Source organism: Mobula hypostoma, chromosome 18 (genome assembly GCF_963921235.1).
Source record: "Mobula hypostoma chromosome 18, sMobHyp1.1, whole genome shotgun sequence".
Lineage (NCBI taxonomy): Eukaryota > Metazoa > Chordata > Chondrichthyes > Myliobatiformes > Myliobatidae > Mobula > Mobula hypostoma.
The window spans coordinates 61,821,594-61,845,360 of NC_086114.1; the positions used below are offsets into that span (position 1 = coordinate 61,821,594).

General features: G+C 40.5%; 1 protein-coding gene across 2 annotated transcripts in view; it reads right to left on the bottom strand.

Moving 5' to 3' along the window:
• The window catches only part of vps13c (vacuolar protein sorting 13 homolog C), a 387,651-nt gene that overhangs the window by 253,888 nt on the left and 109,996 nt on the right, over positions 1 to 23,767 (bottom strand). For both annotated transcript variants that reach the window (XM_063070973.1, XM_063070975.1), the window contains exons 19-27: positions 21,285 to 21,399; positions 21,015 to 21,151; positions 19,732 to 19,861; positions 18,207 to 18,324; positions 17,400 to 17,535; positions 14,349 to 14,427; positions 11,826 to 11,995; positions 6,266 to 6,419; positions 1,175 to 1,254 (exon numbers count right to left, since the gene is read on the bottom strand). In XM_063070973.1, the coding sequence (XP_062927043.1) occupies positions 1,175 to 1,254; positions 6,266 to 6,419; positions 11,826 to 11,995; positions 14,349 to 14,427; positions 17,400 to 17,535; positions 18,207 to 18,324; positions 19,732 to 19,861; positions 21,015 to 21,151; positions 21,285 to 21,399 (1,119 nt within the window). The remainder of the gene's footprint in view (positions 1 to 1,174; positions 1,255 to 6,265; positions 6,420 to 11,825; positions 11,996 to 14,348; positions 14,428 to 17,399; positions 17,536 to 18,206; positions 18,325 to 19,731; positions 19,862 to 21,014; positions 21,152 to 21,284; positions 21,400 to 23,767) is intronic.

Sequence of the window (23,767 nt, forward strand, 5' to 3'; positions counted from 1 at the left end):
CCGGCGTAGTGTGTATGGGGTAAACGGACAGATTTAAAAACGCTGTCATGATAACACCACAACAACAATGCTTTTCTCTGCTTTTGCTTGGTACTGCGCAAGCTGTTATAACGTGCAGTCGGTGTGAACATTGTGAGAGTTTAAGTTGTAAAGTGAGCTTTTTTGACTATTTAAAAACACTGTCATGACGTGCCGGAACAGATGTTCGTTGTTTTCTTGAACGCCACCACCTAACAATTTCAAAACAGACGGACGAGATCAGGGTTAGAAATGTACTCACCAGATACTTTGACCCATAGCTTACTGAATAAATAAGTATACTCACTCAGCCCTGTTTTCTGTCCTTGCTTGTATGAAGGTGGTTTACCTATTTATGCAAGTACTTCTCTGACAATAGATGTGTAACAGCCTAATGTAACGTTGTATGGAAATACAAGATAACGCTGATGCAGACATTTTATACATTTAACAAGGTGCTTTATTAATGCAACAGAGTTAGTCAGTTTTTCAATGTTCGTCGTCAGCCGGGTCATACTGTCTGTGAACTCCCTGTCAGTTGCCTCCATACGCTCCAGTATTTGTTTTTTTTAAGTTTTAAGTCCTCCTGCGCGAGAGCCAAGAGCAATTCCTTTAAAGTTTTTCTACTCTGTAACTAGACAAACGCGCACTAAGTATACCGTTTCCTCTTCACTTGTTTTCTGTGTGTCCTGCCCATGCCCAGTAGGAGGAGATTCGCCCAAATATCCGCCTAATGTGGACGGAGATATTTTGAAAAACGCTTAGTGTGGACGCCTGTCGTTTTTACTCGAAACCGGCGTTTTCAAAATTATCCGGCGTAGTGTGGATGTAGCCTCACTTGAAGTCTGGAGTTGCATCTGGACTGGTTAATTAAGAATGGAATTTGATACTGATTAAGTATGAACTGAAGTATGAAGTACAAGCATTTTGGCAGAAGTGATAAGGTAGGACACACACAATAGATTTCTGCAGAGTATTGAGAAGAAAGTGAGTTTGGTTTCAGAGTTTGAGAAGAGCCTACTGGATAATTACCAAAGTTAAGAGCTAGTATCCCTATATCACACATTTCGGCCACAGCTGGAAGACCACATACAGTTCTGCTGTCCACACTATTTTATCTTAAGAAAGATACTTCGATGGAAGATTAACATCTAACCTGAATGTATTCCACTTTCAGAAGATCAGAACCTGCTGTATCTTCACAGCTGATCAAATGAAGCTTCCGATTTTGGTCATCTGAGGAACACAAAGACATGACATGTAATTTTAATGGGTTTTCATTTAATAGATCAGTTTAAAATATTAAAGTCAGGAAAACCAGTGGAGAATTCTAAAACCAATTTATTTCTCTGAACAATTGAGATCTGCCTGCAAAACATATTCTTTCCAGCATCTACAAGTTAAGCGTGACACATGGATTTAGGGAGTTCCACTTTTGTTGACAATCATGCACAATGGAATCAACATGGAAATTACTGATGGCAATCTTTCTCTTAATGAATTCACAGCATTTGACCACCCATATTATACAATAAACAAAACAGATTTATCCACCATGATCAAAGTGACATGATAAATTTAGATGATACTTTTAAAAAGAGTGGAAGGGAAACCAATTGTGGCATTGAAAGGTATGAAGTCATTGATATGGCAACCTGGGACGATCAAATTAACACGATGAATATGCGAGCTCTGTGACTGGCTAAATAGAGAAGTGCATTGAGGATGTTAGTGTTGTTAATCATATCTGTGTGAAGGATAATCAGAAGCAATGACTGACAACAGAGGTCTGGGCAAGACTGAGAGAGCGGGATGCTGCCTTCAGATGGGGAATAAGACAGCTCTCAGGTCCGCAAGAGCTGCACTTTCCCACGCCATCAGGAGGGCAAAACTGAATCATTCATAGAGAATATACAGCCATTTCTATAATAACAGAGACATGAGGTGCATGCGGCAGGACAATCATTCCCTAACGGACCATAAATCCACCCTGCACGTCAATGACAGTGCCATTTCTCTTCCTAAGCTGAATGTTTCTTGCACTTGGTTTGATGCACAGAAAAATGTGCTGGTGAGGAAGGACCCCCACCCCCTTACTCTCCACCCCACCTACCCAAGGAGCAGGCACTCTGTCTGGCCACAGCTGATTGAGCCAGAGTCAACACACGTAAAGCTGTAGGGCCTGATAACAAACTTGATCGTATTGTAAGTGACTGTGCAGCCAAATTGACTGAGTTTCTAACAGATATCTTCAACATCTCTCTAGAACAGTCCACTGTCCCCTCAGGCTTCAAGATGACCATAATCATCCCAGTGCCCAGAGTGGGGGGGGGGTAGTGTGGGGCAACAGTAAACTGCCTCAGCGATTACTGTCCAGTGGCACTGACCTCAACAATAATAAAATGCATTGACCAGCTGGTTATGGATCACATTAAATCCCATCTTCCTGATACAATGGACCCTTTCCAATTTGCTTATCACTGTAATCAGTCCACCGATGATGTGTTAGCCTCAGCATTCCAATTCTTCCTATCACACCTGGAAAATGATGCCAGGATGCTGTGTATCTGCTGCAGCTAGACTTTTAATACAATCATTCCTCAGAAGCTGGTGGGTAAACTGTCCTTGTTGGGTCTTAGCACCTGTCTCTGTAACTGGATCCTGGACTTCTTCGAGTCAGTCTGAGTTGGCAAAAGCATCTCTAGCTCCATCATGCTGAGCACCGGCACTGCCCGGGGCAGTGTGCTCAGCCCACTGCTGATGCATGACTGCATTGATAGATACAGTCCAAACCAAATCATAAAATTCACTGACGACACAACAGTAGTTGGCCTCATCAACAATGATGGCAAGATGGCGTAAAGAGAGGAGGTAATATAGCTGGTAGAGTGGTGTGAGCATAACAACTTGAGTCTCAATGTGGACGAGACCAAAAAAGATGATTGCGGACTTTTGAAAGGTGCAGACTCACCACTTCTCATTGCACATAATGGCTCCTTTGCAAAGAGAGATAGAAGCACCAAAGCACCAATGATCCAGGAGCCAAAAGCTTATCCCTCTGCACAATGCCTTCAACCATGCATCCATCTGACCTCCCTTTTTATTCCTCAACTCACTAGCTTGTGGCACCAAAAACCTCAAAACTTATAACATCGAGAGATTATAGGTTTTGAGCACCTGCTACTTAAAATGCTGAGCTCCCTAAACTTATGCTGTAGGACCTCATCCCTGCTCCCATCAATGTTACTCATAACAACACATGGCACAACCACCTTCCCTCTTGCATCCTTGGCCCGAGCACTAGGGAGGCAACATGCAATTCAGGAGTCTCATCTGTGGTCATATAAATACTTAGCTGCCCCCACCTCCCTCACAACAGAATGCATGAAACCAGTCACTTACCCAGTGTTGGTCCCTCCCTTATGTACAACAAAGCCATCAAAGGTGTCACAAAAAAGAGTTGTTACTGCTGTCTTCCCTCCCCCCACAAGTTTACAACAGACTCCTACAGACCTGCCTGCCCTTAGTGCCTTTGATAGTGGTCAAGTACATTCTGTACCTGCAATGTGACCAACTCACCAAATCATAAAGACCTTCAGATATAAGAGCAGAATTAGGCCATTAGAATCATAGAGTTATAAAACACTATGGCCTAGAATCAGGCTCTTCAGCCCATCTGGTCCATGCTGAATTAGCTATTGTCATCAACCTGCGATAGAATCATAGAACACTACAGCACAGAAACAGCCCATCAAGCCTGCTATGTCATTCAATCATGCTTTCAACCCCATTCCACTGTTTTCGCCCTACAGGATTGTTAAACTCTTTACCAATCAAGAAGAACCCTGTGTTATGTATACCCAATGACTTGGCCTTTACGGCCTTCTGTGGCAATGAATTACACAGATCCACCACCATCTGACTGAAGAAATTCCACCTCATCTCAGTTCTAAGATGATGATGTAAGGTGGATAAGATGATGAGAGGCATTGATCACGTGGATAGTTGGAGGCTTTTTCCCAGGGCTGAAATGGCTAACACGAGACGGCACAGTTTTAAGGTGCTTGGAAGTAGGTACAGTGGAGATGTCAGGGGTAAGTTGTTTTTTCTTTTTTTACGCAGAAAGCGATGAATGCGTGGAATGGGCTGCTGGCAATGGTGGTGGAGGCAGATATGATAGGGTCTTTTGAAAGACTCCTAGATAGGTACATGAAGCTTAGAAAAATAGAGGGCTATGGGTAACTAGGGTTGCCAACTTTCTCACTCCCAAATAAGGGACAAAAGTAGCAGTCAAATACGGGACACCTGTGTTTACCCCGAAAAAGACTACCATGACCATGAAGCCTTGCACGAGCACCTATGTGCGCATGCGTGTACGTGCCGATTTTTTTCTACAAATCTGTTTTGGCTTGATCTTCCCGATTCTGCTTTTACTATATGTTAGTGTTATTTTAGGTTTTATGTGTTATTTGGTATGATTTGGTAGGTTATTTTTTGGGTCTGGGAACGCTCAAAAATTCTTTCCATATAAATTAATGGTAACTGCTTCTTCACTTTATGCCATGTCAGCTTACGAACATTTTCATAGGAACGCTCCACCTTAGCGGGGGTAATACGGGACAAGGGCCATCCCGTATGGGACAAACCAATTTAGCCCAATATACGGGATGTCCTGGCTAATTCAGGACAGTTGGCAACCCTATGGGTAACCCTTGGTAATTTCTAAAGTACATGTTCGACACTGCATTGTGGGCCAAAGGGCCTGTATTGTGCTGCAGGTTTTCTGTGTTTCTAAAGAAACAAAGCTTTATTTTGAGGCTGTACTCTTAGATCTAGACTCTCCAAAACTAATGGAAACATAGTCTCCACGTCCACTCTATCTAGCCCTTTCAATATTCAGTAAGCTTCAAAATATTCACTCATCCTTCTGAATTCCATCAAATACAGACTCAGAACCACCAAATGACCCTCATACATTAAGCCAGTCATTTCCGGGATCATTCTTGAAAACCTGCACTGAACTTCTCCAGAGCCAGCATATCTTTCTGTAGATACAGGGCCAAAAATTGCTCACAATATTCCAAATGCAGTCTGACCAATGTCCCCTAAAGACTCAGCTTTATATCATTGCTTTATAGTGTTCTCGAAATGAATGCTAACATTGCATTTGAGTTCCTTACTACCAATTCAACCTGCAAATTAACCTTACAGGAATTCTGCACTAAGTTTCCCAAGCCCCCTTACGAGTTTTCACCCACTTTTCTTCTAATTGAGAATATAGTCTATACCTTTATTCTTCCCTCTAAAGTGCATAACCCCACACTTCTCTCTGTCTAATATTTCTTTGCCCATGTTGCTAAGCCGTCCAAGGAATGCAGATTCTCTGCCTCCATGACACCACATGTTCTTCCACCTATCTTGGTATCATTTGCAAACTTGGCCACAATCCCATCAGTTCCTGTTCATTAATGTATAAAGTGAAAAGCTATAGGCCTGTGAAACTTGACTTGTCACTGGCAGCCATCTTGAAAAGGATCCTTTTATCCCCACTCTGTCAGTCAGTGTAGGCATGCCAGTACCCCTAGTCATCTATACCAAGAGCTCTTATCTTCAGCAGACTCATGTGTGGCACCTTGCCACTGACTCCTTCGTCTAATTTTTACAGATTTGTCAAGCAAAAACTGCCCTTAATGAAACTGTACTATCTATGTATTAATGTATCTGCAAAAACATACTAGATCCAAAATTTTCTATATCCTGGATACTCCATAGCAATCCAGCTGCAACTCCAATACTCCATGCTCAGACAACATCACTGGAAATACTGGATGTGCCCCTGATCCCCCACATGCCACAAGAGCAAGATATGGTACACAGGGTTCCATATCCATTATGCCAATCACTAGTACGAAGGAAAAAAGAAAAAAAGAGAAAGAAAAAATCCAAGGAAAACATGACTCAGGTCTACAAAAAAGCAGGCTGTGAAATGTATAAATTCTTCTTTATTCCTCAAAATGTTGTCCACTGGCAATGCTGCTCTGATGCATCACTCAAAAGTCATATAAAGCAGCAACATGACAGTCAGATTTTCCTTCCCCTTGATCTCCCACATAAAGCCAGACCTCAATCTTCATTTGGAACCAATTCTCAGCAATCAATTAAGACAAAGACAAAAAGCAGTGTGAATAATTAATACCATGTATTATGACTTGACCATTTGCAAATATCTAAAGAGACAAATACTTACAAGGAACTTCACAATAATCAAAATTGATTTTTTTCAGATATGATGTGGATGTTACATCAAATGTTCTAACATTCACTTCAGTACCCAACTGAGACACACTGAAAACAAGCAAGGGATTCTTCAGGCTGTCTTGCCCTGCAAGTTCGACAACCACCTGCAAGCATATGTTAAAGGATTGCTTGTTAGTAATTATCTAAAGACAAATTACTCATATTGTACATTAGATGCAGTCTTCAAATCTACCTGATAGCTCAAAGAACCTTTCTAGCAACAGATGGAAATTGCAAAGTAATTTAAAATCAAAGAGTTGCAAATACTGGAAATCTGTATTAAAAACAGAATGCACTGTAGGTACTGAGCAGGCCAGGTAATGAATGTCTTATGAAAGAAAGAGAGCTAACACTTCAGGACAATAATCTTTCTTCAGAACTTGAAAAGAGAGAATATAACTGTGCTTTCCTGCAAGGTGTGTCTTGCAATTCTGTAACTGTACAGGGTCACCGACCAACTAGAAGGCACTGAAAGCATGAGGGTCATCTGAACCACCCTGGTCTTCACCCTGCACAGACAGGCTTCATTCCCTTCTACATCACATCTAACGGGAAGGCCACAATCTGTGTGGATTGGTGATAATATCTCCTCCTTACTGAAAAAACACTGGCACACTTCAGGGGCGTGCGCTTCGCCCACGGCTCTACTCCCTCTATACAAAATGACCGTATAGCTAGGTATAGAGCAAATACCATCTATAAATTTGCTGATGATGGTAGAATCTCAGATGGAGATGAGAGGGTGTACAGGAGTGGGACATACCAGCTAGTTGAGAGGTGTTTGGAGATGGGAGGGTGTACAGGAGTGAGACATACCAGCTAGTTGAGAGGTGTTTGGAGATGAGAGGGTGTACAGGAGTGAGACATACCAGCTAGTTGAGAGGTGTTTGGAGATGAGAGGGTGTACAGGAGTGAGACATACCAGCTAGTTGAGAGGTGTTTGGAGATGAGAGGGTGTACAGGAGTGAGACATACCAGCTAGTTGAGAGGTGTTTGGAGATGAGAGGGTGTACAGGAGTGAGACATACCAGCTAGTTGAGAGGTGTTTGGAGATGAGAGGGTGTACAGGAGTGAGACATACCAGCTAGTTGAGAGGTGTTTGGAGATGAGAGGGTGTACAGGAGTGAGACATACCAGCTAGTGGAGAGGTGTTGCAGCAACAACCTCGCACTCAATGTCAGTAAGACTGACTAAAAAGCTGATTGTGGCGTTCAGGAAACCAATCCTCATAGAGGGATCAGAAGTAGAGAAAGTGAGCAATTTCAAGATCCTGGGTGTCAAGACCTCTGAGGATCTAATCCTGTCTTAAAATATTGATTTAGCTATAAAGAAGACAAGACAGCGGCTATATTTCATTAGGAGTGTCACCTAAAACACTCGAAAACTTCTATGCATCTATACTGTGGAGAGCATTCTGACAGGCTGCATCACTGTCTGGTAGGGGGAGGCTACTGCACAAGAAAGAACCTAAAGCAAGTTGTAAAATTAGTCAGCTCCATCTTGGGTACTAGCCTCCATAATATCCAAGACACCTTCAGGGAGCGGTGCCTCCGAAAGGTGGCAATTGTTATTATGGACCCCCTTTACCCAGGACATGTCCTTTTCTCATTGTTACCATCAGGAAGGAAGTACAAAAGCCTGAAGGCGCACACACAGCAATTAAGGAACAGCCTCTTCCCCTCTGCCATCCGATTCCTAAATGGACATTGAACCCATGAACATTATCTCACTTTTTTTATTATTTCTGTTTTGCACAATTTTTAATCTAACTATTCAATATATATACTTACTGTAACAGATTTACCTTTTTTTTTCTTTCTATGTTGTTGTTATCATGCATTGCATTGAACTGCTGCTGCAAACTTGACAAATTTCACAACACATACCGGTGATAATAAACCTGATTCTGTTTTCTCATTTTTTCAAGTTCTGACAAAACATCGTTGACGTGAAAGATTTCTTGAAAATCTTGAATATCATTGACCATATCAAATATCATTGACTTGAAAGTGTTTCCCTTCACAGCTACCGCCTGACCTGCTAAGTCTTTTCCTCATTTACAATTTTAATTTGTGAAGTTAACATGTAAAAAAAACTATACAGCGGGTGGTGTTCATAGAAGGCCATGAAAGAAACGACACTGTGAGGGACATAATATTTGGAAGATTAACTTGGAGTTCCCATGTAATTCATTCATCACACTTGAAATTCAAGTCTAACTGATAATCATGAATGCAACACTAATTACTCATTTACTGCATGAGTGGAGATGGGTGGAATTGTGAACGTAGGTTGTCAAAGGATACAGAACAGTTACTGATATTTATTTATTTTATTCATGCAGAGAGAGTGCAGAGAAGGCACTTCTGGCCCTTCGAGCCATGCCACCCAGCAACCCCAACAACCCCGATTTAACCCTAACTTAATCAAAGGACAATTTACAATGACCAATTAACCTACCAGGTACATCTTTTGACTGCAGAAGGAAACCTGAGAACCCAGGGAAAACCAATGCATTCCAAGGAGAGAATATAGAGCGATTGTTTACAGAGGATGCTGGATTTGAACTCCAATGCACCCAGCTACAATAGTGTTACACTAACTGCTATGCTACCTTGGCACCCGTGGATATGGGCAGAGAACTGGCAGATGGAGATACATCCAAGCAAATATGAGGTGTGCACTCTGGGAGGTCAAATGTAATGGGAAAGAAAACGGCAGGACCCTCAACAGAGTAATGAAGAGAAGGCCATTCGAGTCCAAGTCCATCGTTCCTTGACAGTGGTCAAGCAAACAGATAGCTGGGTAGGGACACTGAGTAAAAGAGGAAGGAAGACATGTTGCAGCTAAGTAAAACTTCTGTGAAGCTGCACTGAGTATTGTGTGCAATATCCCCATTACATGAAGGATGTGGAAAAGGGTGCAGAAAATGCTTACCAAGATGTTGCCCGGCTTAGAAAATATGAGCTATAAGGAGAGTTGGACAAACTTGGATTGATTTCTCAGAAGCAGCAGAGGCTGAGGGGAGACTTAACAGAAGTTATAAAATTATGAGAGGCATAGATAAGAGTTGAAAGGATTCAAGAATCTTTCTTTCGGGACAGAAATGTCAGATACTAGAGAGAACATGTATGTAGGTTTGAAGCTGTGCAGAGCATGTTTATTTTAACAAATTCTGGTGGGTCCCTGGAATGCAGTGCCAGGAATAGTGATAGAAACAGAAATGATAGTGGCACTTAATGGGGCTGTTAGATAGACAATGATAACCATAAGACATAGGAGCATTCGGCCCATCGAGTCTGCTCCGTCATTTGATCATGGGTGATTTATTTTTCCTCTCAATCCCATTCCCCTGCTTCTCCCTGTGAATTTTGACACCCTGACTAATCAAGAACTTCTAAACCTCTGCTCTAAATATACTCAAAGACTTGGCCTTCAGAGTTATCAATCACAATGAATTCCAGATCCGCCAACCTCTGCTAAAGAGATTCCTCCTCATCACATGAATATGCAGGGACGGGGGGGGGGGTGAAATCATCACATGTGCTGAACCTATGCTTTCAGCTGTCCACCTTGACAGGCTTTTGACAAAAGACCATTACAATTTGCCAAATTACATACTTAATGCATGGTCAACTTTATTACAATATCTACAATCTTTATTTCCGACCTATAAGCTGGAAACAAGAAAGAAGATTAATATAGAGAAATCAAGAAGCTACAAATATGGTGAAATGGGTTCAGTGTAAATGGGCACAAAGATTGGCATGATAGGACAGATAAGTCCCCGGGGCCTGACAGAATATTCCCCTGGCTGCTCCACGAGGCGAGAGAAGAGATTGCTGAGCCTCTGGCTAGGATCTTTATGTCCTCGTTGTCCACGGGAATGGTACCGAGGATTGGAGGGAGGCGAATGTTGTTCCCTTGTTCAAAAAAGGTAGTAGGGATAGTCCGGGTAATTATAGACCAGTGAGCCTTACGTCTGTGGTGGGAAAGTTGTTGGAAAAGATTCTTAGAGATAGGATCTATAGGCATTTAGAGAATCATGGTCTGATCAGGGACTGTCGGCATGGCTTTGTGAAGGGCAGATCGTGTCTAACAAGCCTGATAGAGTTCTTTAAGGAGGTGACCAGGCATATAGATGAGGGTAGTGCAGTGGATGTGATCTATATGGATTTTAGCAAGACATTTGACAAGGTTCCACACGGTAGGCTTATTCAGAAAGTTAGAAGGCATGGGATCCAGGGAAGTTTGGCCAGGTGGATTCAGAATTGGTTTGCCTGCAGACAGCAGAGGGTGGTGGTGGAGGGAGTACATTCAGATTGGAGAATTGTGACGAGTGGTGTCTCACAAGGATCTGTTCTGGGACCTCTACTTCTTGTGATTTTTATTAACGACCTGGATGTGGGGGTAGAAGGGTGGGTTGGCAAGTTTGCAGACGACACAAAGGTTGGTGGTGTTGTAGATAGTGTAGAGGATTGTCAAAGATTGCAGAGAGACATTGATAGGATGCAGAAGTGGGCTGAGAAGTGGCAGATGGAGTTCAACCTGGAGAAGTGTGAGGTTGTACACTTTGGAAGGACAAACTCCAAGGCAGAGTACAAAGTAAATGGCAGGATACTTGGTAGTGTGGAGGAGCAGAGGGATCTCGGGGTACATGTCCACAGATCCCTGAAAGTTGCCTCACAGGTGGATAGGGTAGTTAAGAAAGCTTATGGGGTGTTAGCTTTCATAAGTCGAGGGATAGAGTTTAAGAGTCGCGATGTAATGATGCAGCTCTATAAAACTCTGGTTAGGCCACACTTGGAGTACTGGGTCCAGTTCTGGTCACCTCACTATAGAAAGGATGTGGAAGCATTGGAAAGGGTACAGAGGAGATTTACCAGGATGCTGCCTGGTTTAGGAAGTATGGATTATAATCAGAGATTAAGGGAGCTAGGGCTTTACTCTTTGGAGAGAAGGAGGATGAGAGGAGACATGATAGAGGTGTACAAGATAATAAGAGGAATAGATAGAGTGGATAGCCAGCGCCTCTTCCCCAGGGCACCACTGCTCAATACAAGAGGACATGGCTTTAAGGTAAGGAGTGGGAAGTTCAAGGGGGATATTAGAGGAAGGTTTTTTACTCAGAGAGTGGTGGGTGCTTGGAATGCACTGCCTGAGTCAGTGGTGGAGGCAGATACACTAGTGAAGTTTAAGAGACTACTAGACAGATATATGGAGGAATCTAAGGTGGGGGCTTATATGGGAGGCAGGGTTTGAGGGTCGGCACAACATTGTGGGCCGAAGGGCCTGTACTGTGCTGTACTATTCTATGTTCTATGTTCTATGAATATGGCAGTCCAAAGTACCCTTTGGTGGACAACTCTATAACAAAACAATCCATACTTCTGAAATAGAACACATTCCCCAAGATCAATCCATCAATTTAGCATAAAAATCCAATTTTAAAACAAAGAGAGTTATAGAGAACGCAAGTCAATAAAAAACATTCAGAAAATGACTTATACCTCCTTAACTTCAAACTTCAGCTGGAGATCTGTGAGCTCCTCATTTGGAGTTTCATGATCTTCTTTCTGATTTTCTGAAAGCACTGCATCACCAGCTGCCACAGCAACGTCCTTTGGCAGGTCAACTTCTTCCACTGCATCACAGAACTCTTCTCCAGATTCAAGTGAACCTAAGAATTACGAAGATAATAAGTAAAAGCCAACAGAATACTACAAATGCAACAAAGAGACTTGAATGACACCATACAAAATACATCAGTAATGCTACTTCCGGGACTTGACAGAAATGCATATTATTGAATGCTCCAAATGTGGAATCAGTAAAGTAGCTGCCGGACCTATTGCTTCACTCCAACCAATACGAATGTGCTCTTACTTCAAAATCCAGCACGGCAAGGAATTTAACAATTAGTATTTATTTCTTCTATTCACTTGTCATACAACCATTGTGCAAGACAGTTAAGAAATATTACAATCACTTTCTCTGCAGAGATACTTAGTACATAAAAAAAAAGTTCTGGTTTATTTTGGGCTAAACTGTGTTGACTGATAGCACTGGTTCCAAGGGAAACTTCTGCTATGAACTATTCATGCCTCAGATTGTCCCCTCTGCTGCTGAACTCACTGTTGAACTGAGCGAATAGCAGTGGCTTACTGATCAGACGATAAGGGGATCTGACAGAGTGGATATCGAGATATTTTCACTTATGGCAGAGTCATGCGCAAGCAGGCATAGCTGCAAAACGTTATTTAAAACCTTGCGGCATAGATACTTCTTTACTGAGAGGGTAAAGAAACTATGGAATTTTCGGCAATCAGGGGTGGGGGAGGCTATATCATTACATACTGTACTCACTGAAACTGTTCACAAAACTCCAAATGTGGTCTCATCAACAACTTCTACCAATGCGACAGAATGTCCCAACTCCTATAATTAGTGCCCTGATTAATGAAGGTCAGCATTCTAATTGTCTTTTTCACCATTCTGTGAAACAGTTTTCAATTAACTAAGTCCCTCTGTTCCACCACACTCTCCAGTGTCCTACCAGTCATAGTACACATCCTAGTCAGATTTAACTTTCCAAAATGCATCACTTCATACTTTCTGTATTGAGGTCCATTTGCCATTCCTTAGCTACTACCATAAATGATCAAGATCCCCTTGTATTTTTGTGTCACGCGCAAACTTACTGATCAAGCCTTGTGCATTCGTGTCCAAATCATTTACATAAATAATGTATAACAAGGATCCCAACATCAGCCCCAGCAGCACAACATTAGTCACTAGTCTCCATTCCAAAAAACAACTTTCAACCACCACTCTCTGTTTCCTAACTCCAAGACAATTTTGAATCCACCTAACTAGTTCTTCCTGATTCTCTGGAACCTTATCTTCCAGTCCAGCCAACCATGCGGGACAATGTAGAAGACCTTGCTAAAGTTCAAGTAGATTATTTGGTGGCATGAACATCAATTTCTCGAACTTCCAGTAATGCCACTTTCCCCCTTCACCATTCCCCATTCCCTTTTCCCTCTCTCACCTTATCTCCTTACTTGCCTCCCTCTGGTGCTCCTCCCCCTTTTCTTTCTTCCATGGCCTTCTGTCCTCTCCTATCAGATTCCCCTTTTTCCAGCCCTGTACCTCTTTCACCAATCAACTTCCCATCTCTTTACTTCACCCCTCCCCCCCTCCAGCTTTTACCTATGACCTTGTGTTACTTCCTCTCCTCCACACACCTTCTAACTCCAACCCCTCTTCTTTTTTTCTCCCGTCCTGATGAAGGGTCTCAGCCCAAAACTTCAACTGTACTCTTTTCCATAGATGCAGCCTGGCCTGCTGAGTTCCTCCAGCATTTTGTGTGTGTTGCCTCAATCATGTTCATTTTCATTCTTTCAAACTCCAGCAAATAAAGGCTTAGTTTGCCCAACGTTTCCTTATAAGGCAACCACCCAATCTAGGTATTAAGACTAGAAAGTTTTCACTGAACCACTTCCTTCCTTAAATAATGAGACCAATATTGTACAAGTTGTCACTGTCTCTGTTTGGCTTTGGAATGGTTAAGACTTATTTCCCCAATGTAGCATTTGTATGCTTCTAAAGAAACTTTGATTCTGTCATATTGGTGCAAGAGCAAATTCAGTGATCCTCCCGGTTTTCCCAACTATTGATACAAAATACTGAAAAAGGTTAGCTAATTTTACTGCACTTCTGTCTTAAAATTTGTTTAGTAAATTTTGTTTTTTGTGGGAGAAAGCAAAATTTACTAAAACAAATTTAAAGCATTAAAAAATGGACATAATTTCATACCACCGATTACTTCACCAGAACTGGAAAAAAGCTTAGTACCAACATACACTAACAATATTGTAATCAATCTGCGTCATTTAGAGAAAATAGTACTTAAGCTAAAATCTAGTTTTCAAGGGCACTTACTGCATTACTTTACAAAACAATGATCAAACAGATCTGTTACGCAGCTTTAATACGACCATCGTATTTCAAAATAGATGCTAGACACTTACTTGAATCTTCCAATGATGCTGATGAACCAATTGCTACTAGACCGGGGTCAAACACTCCTATTGGTCTGACATGTACCATCTACCAAACATAAAAAAGATATACTTAGTTAAAAGCAGTTCTGATTGATGCACAACTGTATTTTTAAACACCTGCACTAATAACTGACCAAATGCAACAATAGTTCCAAAATTCAGTTCATCACAATTCCTGTTAGACCAGATGACCTGGCTCAATGATGCAGAGTGACAAGATCACCAGTACTCATATTCACTACAACACATATTTTTTAAAAATACTGACTTTTTTTAAAATATAAAGTATCTCATTAATCAGCTGTTAACATGCATTCAAATAGCAATAAACTATAGAGGCTGAAAATCTGAATTACAAACACAGGAAGAGTTGAAGGTAGAAGGTTAGGCAGCACCTGTGGATATAAATTAATATTGAGGTAAAATAAACTATTCGAAGAAAAGATTGCTTGATATAGCTCTGAAAAGATAGACAAGAGGAAAACAAGACAATGAACATAACACACATTCCACATTTAAATTGTCAAACGAGAACCAAATTGGCCCACAGTTCCTTTATCATAACCTGCATTTTCAACTTATCATGAGTACATGGGCAGGATAGTTGACCAAAGACCCCGTGCTACATCATGATCAATATGTGGGGCATAAACAAAGGTAACAAGCACAGAATGTGGCAAATTCAGTGTTACTTAGTCTTGACTTAAAAATCAGTAATAATGTCAGGAGGTAAATCTTAAAAGTTAATGGTTGACAGTAAACTGGTTTAATTGCTCACAAAAGGGCAACAATCAAGAAGAGCAGGGTGAGCTGTCACAATGACTATTGCCCAATTGCACTCATATCTACTATGACGATGTACTTTGAGAGGTTGGTCACAGACCGATCAACTCCTGCCTAAGCAAGGACCTGGACCCACTGCAATTTTCATATGGCCACAATCAGTCTACTGTGGATACAATTTCACTAGCTTGCCACTTGGCCCTGGATGGACAATAGTAAAACCTCTGTCAGACTGCTGTTTATTGATTATAGCTCAGTGTTCAACACAATCATGCTCTCAGTACTCCAATACCTGGGCCTCTGTACCTCCCTCTACAACTGGATCAGAAATATCATCTTCTCCTCTCTGACAACCAACACTGGCACTGCTCAAGGATGCGTGCTTAACCCACTGCTTTACTCTCTACACCCATGAATGCGTGGCTAGGCACAGCTCAAACACCATCTATAAATCTGCCAAGACACAACCATCTCTGGCAGAATTTCAGATGGTGATGAGAGAGTGTAAGACAGGTCACCTGGTTAAATGGTGTCACAACCACAAGCTTGCACCCAGTGTCAGTAAGACCAAGGAATTGATCGCGAACTTCATGAAAGGAAAGTCAAGGGAACACACACCAGTCCTCATCGAGAGATCAGAAATGGAAAGGGTGAAAAGTTTCAAGTTCCTGGGTGTCAGCATCTGTGAAGATCTATGTGGGGCCTAACATATTCATGCAGTTACACAGAAGACACAATAGTGATTATATTTCATTAGGGATTTGAGGAGACATGATATGTTAACCAAAGACTCTAGCAAATTTCTACAGTTGTACCGTGGAGAGTATCCTAACTGGTTGCATCAATGTCTGGTACAGAGGGGCCACAGCACAGGATTGGGAAAAACTGCAGAAAGTTGTAAACTCAGCCAGCTCCATCACGAACATGAGCCTCCCCAGCATCGAGGACATCTTCAAAAGGCGATGCCTCAAAAAGACTCCATCCATTATGAAGGACCCCCGTCACCCTCCTCTCATTGCTACCATCAAGTAGGAGGTACATGAGCCGGAAGACACTCAACATTTTAGGAACATACTTGCCATCAGATTTCTGAATGGACAGTGAACCCATGTACACTACTTCACTTTTTTTCATATGTGTTTTACCACTACTTATATAATTTTTTAATACAATATTGTACAAAAGTCTTAGGCACATACATATAGCTAGGGTGCCTAAGACCTTTGCACAGAACTGTATTTGTCAACATGGAGCACAGAGCGTGCTTGTAATTCTGGAGGGAGCAAAGGATGCTGGGATGGAGCTCTGCATGAGGGATGTGGGACTGTGGCAGAGAAGGAGTGCCAGGGGTGGGGGTTAGCATGGGTCATCTGATTCTAAACAATTGATATTGATCTTTACAGAATGTCTCTCTAATGCTTCCCATTCCCTTCCCTCCCTCTTCCCCTTTTTCCAACCATGATGACACTCTCTGCCCGCTTCCCACTTTCAGTCTACAACAGAGACCCATAACAGAACTAGGTTTATCACTACTCACGTGTCATGAGATTTGTTTTTTTCCAGCAACAGTACAGTGCAATACATAAAACTATTGCAGTACAGTGCAAAAGTCTGGCAACTTAGCTATCTATACATATCTCTCTCTCTCTATAGATATATCTATCACACACACAGACACACAGATGACCTTTGTTCTGTATACATACAGTATATACTCTTACTGTAGTTTGCAGTTTTTTCCTGGTTTTTTCACTGACTGCTGCTACAAATTTCACAACATAAGCCAGTGATATTAAACCTGATTCTGACTCACTTTGAAATTTTGTCCTGTGTATCACAGTTACACTGGTTTGCCCAAAGCCACTGAATGCACTATTAACAGTGACAATGACCTGAACAATGACTGCTTGCCCAACCACAAAACCATATACAATGAGTAGCATACAAATAGTAGCTCTGTTTCTCTTCCCACAGATGTCGCCCGACATGGTGAGTATTTGCAGCGTTTTCAGTTTTCATCATACATGGGAAACATCTGTCACTGGCAACTACTAAGAATCCGCAATGAACAAAACTGCAATCAACACTCTAAAGACAAAGGCATCCTGCTGCTTACTGAAGAATTTAATTAGAAGAGATGTGCCATTTGAAATGTAAGTGGTCTGCCAACACAACACAGCAGTCAGAGGCAAGTACTGATGCAGTACATAGGGAAGTACCAAACGTTACACTGACCTTTGACCTGACAGGTGAGCTGGAGGATGACAAACTTGGAGGAAGGGGAATACTATCAGCAAGTTCATAAACATTTCTCAACTTTTCATCAGTTACTTTGACGTGCAGCAAAGGGAGTTCACCCGATATTTTAAACCTAAAACAAAAAAAAACATTTCAGTGCAACAATCCAGGATGTTCAAAGTCACTGCTATCTCCTATTATATATTCCCAAATAATTTGGTTACTTGAATTCAAATTTCTCAGCTACCAGTGGAATTTGAAGTCAGCTTCAGAACAACCATCCACACTTCTGCCCTCAAGCAACACCTCCTGCACTCCCACAGTACTATACCAGAGTCTCACTGATATTTTCATGCCCCAAATTGGGACTTGAACCCACAACCCTTTGACACAGGTGCTACCAACTAAGCCACGTTAAGCCCAATACTTATGATAGAGGTGTTGCATCATGAAATTCAAGAGCCACTAGGGGTTATTTTATTATGATTTTAGCAGCTAAGTATCACAGATGCTATTTCATTGTAAGTGCATGAATGAGTGCTTTTATTAAAATATTTCCATGCTCCAAATACAATGTTATTGCAAATTTTAAGTAAGACTAAAGATGCAAATCTAGATATGCCTCATTAGATCTGTGCAATCACCATTCAGGAGCACTGGCATTTAGGTCCCAATGGTGCTACTGCTAAAAATATGTCAAGAGTTACCGAAAAATCATTATGTAAACATACATTGGATTGTTAATATCTTTAATTTCATATCCTAACCAAAATAAAATTACATTGCGCTGTATAATGAACATACTTGGGTATCCTACTATCCTTCTCCACGATAGCTCTCGAAAGCTGCATCTTGACATCCAAAGGTTGCAAAATATGCTGAGAGGAGGAGTACTGTTTGCGAGCAGACTTCCAATCTTGACCTGAACAAGTTGAAGTAAAATCGTATAAATACCAATACCTAAAATAGTAATTTAGATAATGAGCGTAGCACAAGATTTACCACATCACTTTATAATGCTAGAAATCACTGATCAGAGTTCAATTTCCATCACAGTTGAAAAGGAGCTTTTATGTTCTCCCTGTGACCACGTGGTTTCCTCCCACATTCACAACACGTATAGTTAGGTAAGTAAGTTGTGGGCATACTTCTTTACCACCAGAAGTGTGGTGACACTTGCAGGCTGCCCAGCGCAATCTTTGCTGACTTGACGCAAATGATGTAGCTCAATGTATTTTTCAATGTGTCGATGTACATGTGATAATCATCCTTTTTTTTTACCCCAATTGCCTTTTTTAAAATCATAACACTGACAATTAGGTATAATGCACTCTAATTTCATTATAAAGAAATCTTGATTATGTAATTCTTCTACATTAAAACATTCCAGAAGTACTTCATTGATTGTAAAGAACTTTGGAACTTAAAGGTTGTTAAAAAGTGCTTTGTACATAGAAGTCTTTTTTTCCAGAATCAGAATCAGGTTTAATATCACCAGCATATGTCATGAAAATTATTGTCTTTGCAACAGCAGTACAACGCAATACATAATAATAGAAAAGTAGTACAATATGATCCTTCTACATCTAATTATTTTTCTTTTCAACAAAAAATTTCTCAATTTCTGAGTAATTCAACTCCAAGAGATGGACAACAAGAAGTGGAATGTAACTTTTTGATGCTCACTGATACTGCATTCTGCATTGACATCTCTCAATCTCTGCATCTCAACATGCTAACACTTCTTGTCTACCAGTTTCAGGAAAGTTACTACCTCTGAAGAAACCACCCTGCATAATTCAATGTACGACATTTAAATATAGCATCTTTTACAGCCTCAGGAAATCCCATAAATACTTACCGGTCAATAAAATATTTCATAGAAGTGTAGTGATATTGGAAACAAAAGCTGATCTATGGCAGTTAAATCCCCAATATCACTGACCTAACAATCATTAAGTATATTAGTTGAGCAATACAGGAGAGAACTCACAAGCTCTTTTTCCAACTAATGTTTTGGACTTAATATATTTACTTAAAAGGGACTCGACATCGTATCTGAAGCACTCCAAAATCTGCAGTTCTCTCCTAGTGCCACAGGCTAGACAGACTCCCAAGCTGGATGTAGTACATAAATCTCCAGTGAGGGATTTCATAACATGAATTTGTGACAAAGTAGTGAATGCTACCACTACATCATAGCTGGTGAGATCATCCAACAGCATTCACTGATCTGATAAAACTACTCTGCAGTGTCAAGAACTCCAGTTGGAGACTGAAAAAGAAAGGAAGTGCCCAGCTCATTCAAAATTTTAAAAAACAGCCATACCTGGTTTACTGAACAAAAGTTGAACACTTCTAAGCTCCACAAAAAACTTTTCATAGGCTCGTCCCAAGATTTCCTCCAAGGATAAAGAGAGATATGCTGTTTTCTCATCATTTTGGTCAGCACTGTTAAACTGAGAAGAGAGAAAAATGTATATGATGTATTAAACAAAATTTTGGTTCAAGCTTTCAATGCAGACCACAAAATAGCTGACTGGAATTTCTGGCTAACAGCTCAGAAATAAAGGGTCAAACTCAAACTGAAGCAATTTGAACAACCTTTGATAAGATTTAGGAAATGGATAAATAAATAAATAAATATCAGAAAATAGAAACAGCCACTATTTGCAAAGAGTGAACACTTCAAGTCAATAAACTTCATTCAAACTCCAGGAGATTAGACATGCAGAAGATCTTAATGGAAAGACAGCAAATGTACCAAATGCTCTTCACATTCCCTTTTCAGAAAAAAAGTATTTTTTTTAAATTTAGGTAATTTAGCAAATCAATTGTTCACAATGAGAACTTGTCTATATTGCAGGCACCAATCACAGAATTGATGATTACTCTATTGAACAGCCCAGCCTCCTAGCATAATCCCGGTTACTCATTTGTCAATTTTAACTTCCTTCCCCACTGTACTTTGGGCAATGCTATACTGAACTAATTAAGTTAATGACACCTAATTAAACCAATCCTTTCAGCCCGCACATGGCCCTCTGTTCTCTGTGCTTCTATATGCCTATCTAAGAAACACCTCCATCACTGCTTCCACCACTCTCTGTAAAAAAAAACTTACCAGTCACATCTCCCTTAATCTCAGCCTTCTTCACGTCAAATGGATGTCTTCAAGTATATGACATTTCTAACATGGGGAAACTATTCTTATTTGCTACCCTATTCATATTTCTTTTAGCCTGCCTTCCTTCAGTCTCCAACACGCGAGAGAAAACAACCCAAGTTTATCCAACTTTTCCTATAGCAATTTTACCAATTTATAGCCTGTAATCCCTGTAATCCAGGCAGCAAACTAGTAAACATCTTCTACCCTTTCCAAAGTTTCAACATCCTTCGTTGAAAGTGGCAACCAGAACTCACACAATACTCCAAGTGCTGCCTAACTGAAGTTTTATAAAGTTGCGACATGACTTTCTTATTAAGCATATCATGCATCTTCTTTATCACTCTCTACTTGCATGGCCACCTTCAGGACAAATAGTTCAATGTAGCTGAACTACCAAATCAGCACATCCAACAACGATTAACAATTCTCTACAAAGAACGTACCTGTAAATTTCCAAAGTCCACAATCAATAGGCTGGAACTTAAACTGTAGAACCCCGTCTGGGGAACCACAAGATAGGATGGTTTCAAATTGATCTGGATATCAAAGGTTTTGTGAGTTTCAATAATGTACGACAGACCTAGGAAAATATGTTTTTTAGCAAACAGCAATTATTAAAACAGAAAACAAGGACATTTCTTCCAAAACAAGTCAGAAGCACATTTGTGTGTGATTTAATTTTGTTTGTATTTTAATACATTTTAAAAATTTACCTGTTGCAGTCTTTTCTTTGAATTCTTCCAGTTTCAGCAAAGTAGCTGAAGTCAGCTGTTCAAGATCAACTCCTCTGCTGGTCTGGAAAAACTCCACCAAACTGTTTATCGTTTGCTGCAGAAGAAGAAAGTTGAATTGTAATAATTTGAACAGTTTAGAAAAACAATTTCAAAGTGAACTTAAGGGATCAACATTAGGTAAAAGTAAATGTTTAAGGTGAAAGATTTAAACGGTATCTGAGGGCAAATCTTCCCCACAGAATGTGGTGAATATATGAAACTAACTGTCGGAGGTGATAGAGGCAAGTACAGATTATAATATATTATATTAGATAGATTATCTTTATTTGTCACATGTACATCAATCACAATCCTTAAAAGCTATCTGGATAGGTACATGAATAGTAGAAGTTTAGGGGCATATCAGCCAAACACAGGCAAATACAATCTGTGTAAACAGATGTCTTCCTAAACCAGTCCCATTTGCCTGTCTTTGACCTATATCCCTTATAATTGCACCTAACTCTACCACTTCCACGTCAACTTGAATCAGGTATCCATATTCTCTGTGTGAAAAACCAGTTAGATTTTTCCCCAGTCAACTTAAGCTATGCCTCTAGTTTTACATACCCCTACCCGTGGAAAAAGACTGTGACAATCCATCTTTTCTATGGCCCTCATGATTTCATTAGTCTCTATCAGGTCACCTTCACTCCAGGGAAAACAATCCCGGATTATCAAGTCTCTCCAAAGTATATACAATCCTCTGGCTAAAACTCTCAGCATCAAAGTTAATTTTGATTTATTTTTCATGTTTAAAACTGCACCCATCACCTGAATTAACAAAATAATTATCAGGGTCACTTTGCCTTATCATTTAATATTTTATTTAACTTTGTGAAGTTTTCTCCTACTCCCTGCTCAAGGAACAATAGTTCAGTGTCAACTTAACACTTCTTTCAAGTCAACTTTTAAAATTGGGATTATTCCTGTTCTTCTTCATAATCTCTCCAAACAAATCCAGATTATTTCTTTCAATGTGTGATGATTAAAGCAATTACTTTTTCTGAGTATGATTGAGAAAAAAAATCTAGCATGTTGTGTATCATTTGATACAGACCTTAGCTTATCACATTTCTGCACAATCATATATCTAAAACAACACAATGACACACTAAGCAGAAATAATGAATTCATAGAATGAAATATCAATAGAATTAAATCTGCACTTCTGAATAAACTTGTGGGGAGGATGGATAAAACCAGAAATACAATTAAACAGCAAAGGTCCAAAGTGAAAAGGCATGAACAGACATGTTGAGTTGTCACAGAATTATAGAAAAGTACAGCACAGAAACAGGTCCTTCAGCCTATCTAGTCCATGCCAAACCATTTAATCAGCAAAGTCCTATCAACCTACACCAGGACCATAGCTCTCCATACCTCTACCATCCACGTACCTATCCAAACTTCACTTTAACATTGAAATCTAGCTGGCATGCACCACTTCCACAGGCAGCTTGTTGCACACTCTCACAATCCTCTGAGAGAAGGAGTTTCCCCTCATTTTCCCCTTAAACTTTTCACCTTTCACTCTGAACTTCTAGTTGTAGTTCCAACTAACCTCGGTGGAGAAACTTAGCTCCCATGTGTCCTATCATACCCCTCATAATCATACTTCCATCAAATCTTCCTTCAATCTTCCATGTTCCAAGAAATAAAGTCCTAACCTATTCAATCTTTCCTTATAACTCAGGTCCTCCAGTCCCAGTAACATCCTCATAAATTTTCTCGATACTCCTTAAACCTTTACATCTTTCCTGTAGGTACCTGACCAAAATTGCACACAATACTCCAAATTGGGCCTCACCAACATCTCACACAATTTTAACGTAACATCCCATCTCCTGCTCTCAATACTTTGATTGATGAGGCAAATATGTCAAAAGTTTTCTTCCTGACCTTATCTACCTGTGCTGCCACTTTCAATGAATTATGGATCTGTATTCCCAGATCCCTTTGTTCTACTATGCTCCCCGCTGCCCTATAATGCCTACCCTGGTCAGTCTTACTTGTCTGCATTAAATTCAATCTGCCACTTTTCGGCCCAATTTTCCAGCTGGTCCAGATCCTGCTGCAAGCCAAGGTGGCCTTCCTCACTGTACACTACACCTCCAATCTTGGTGTGAACTGCAAATTTGCTGATCCAGTTCACCATACTGTCACCCAGATCATTGAAATAGATGACAAACAACAAAGGACCCAGCACCGATCCCAGGTAACTTCCTCAAAAATCTTTATAAGATTGGTTAGATATGACCTACCATGCACAAAGCTATGCTGACTATCCCTAAACAATCCCTGTCAATCCAAATACTCACATATCCAGTCTCTTAGAAAACCTTCCAATAACTTCCCCACTACTGATGTCAGGATCACTGGCCTGTAATTTCCTGGTTTATTTTTAGAGCCTTTCTTCAATA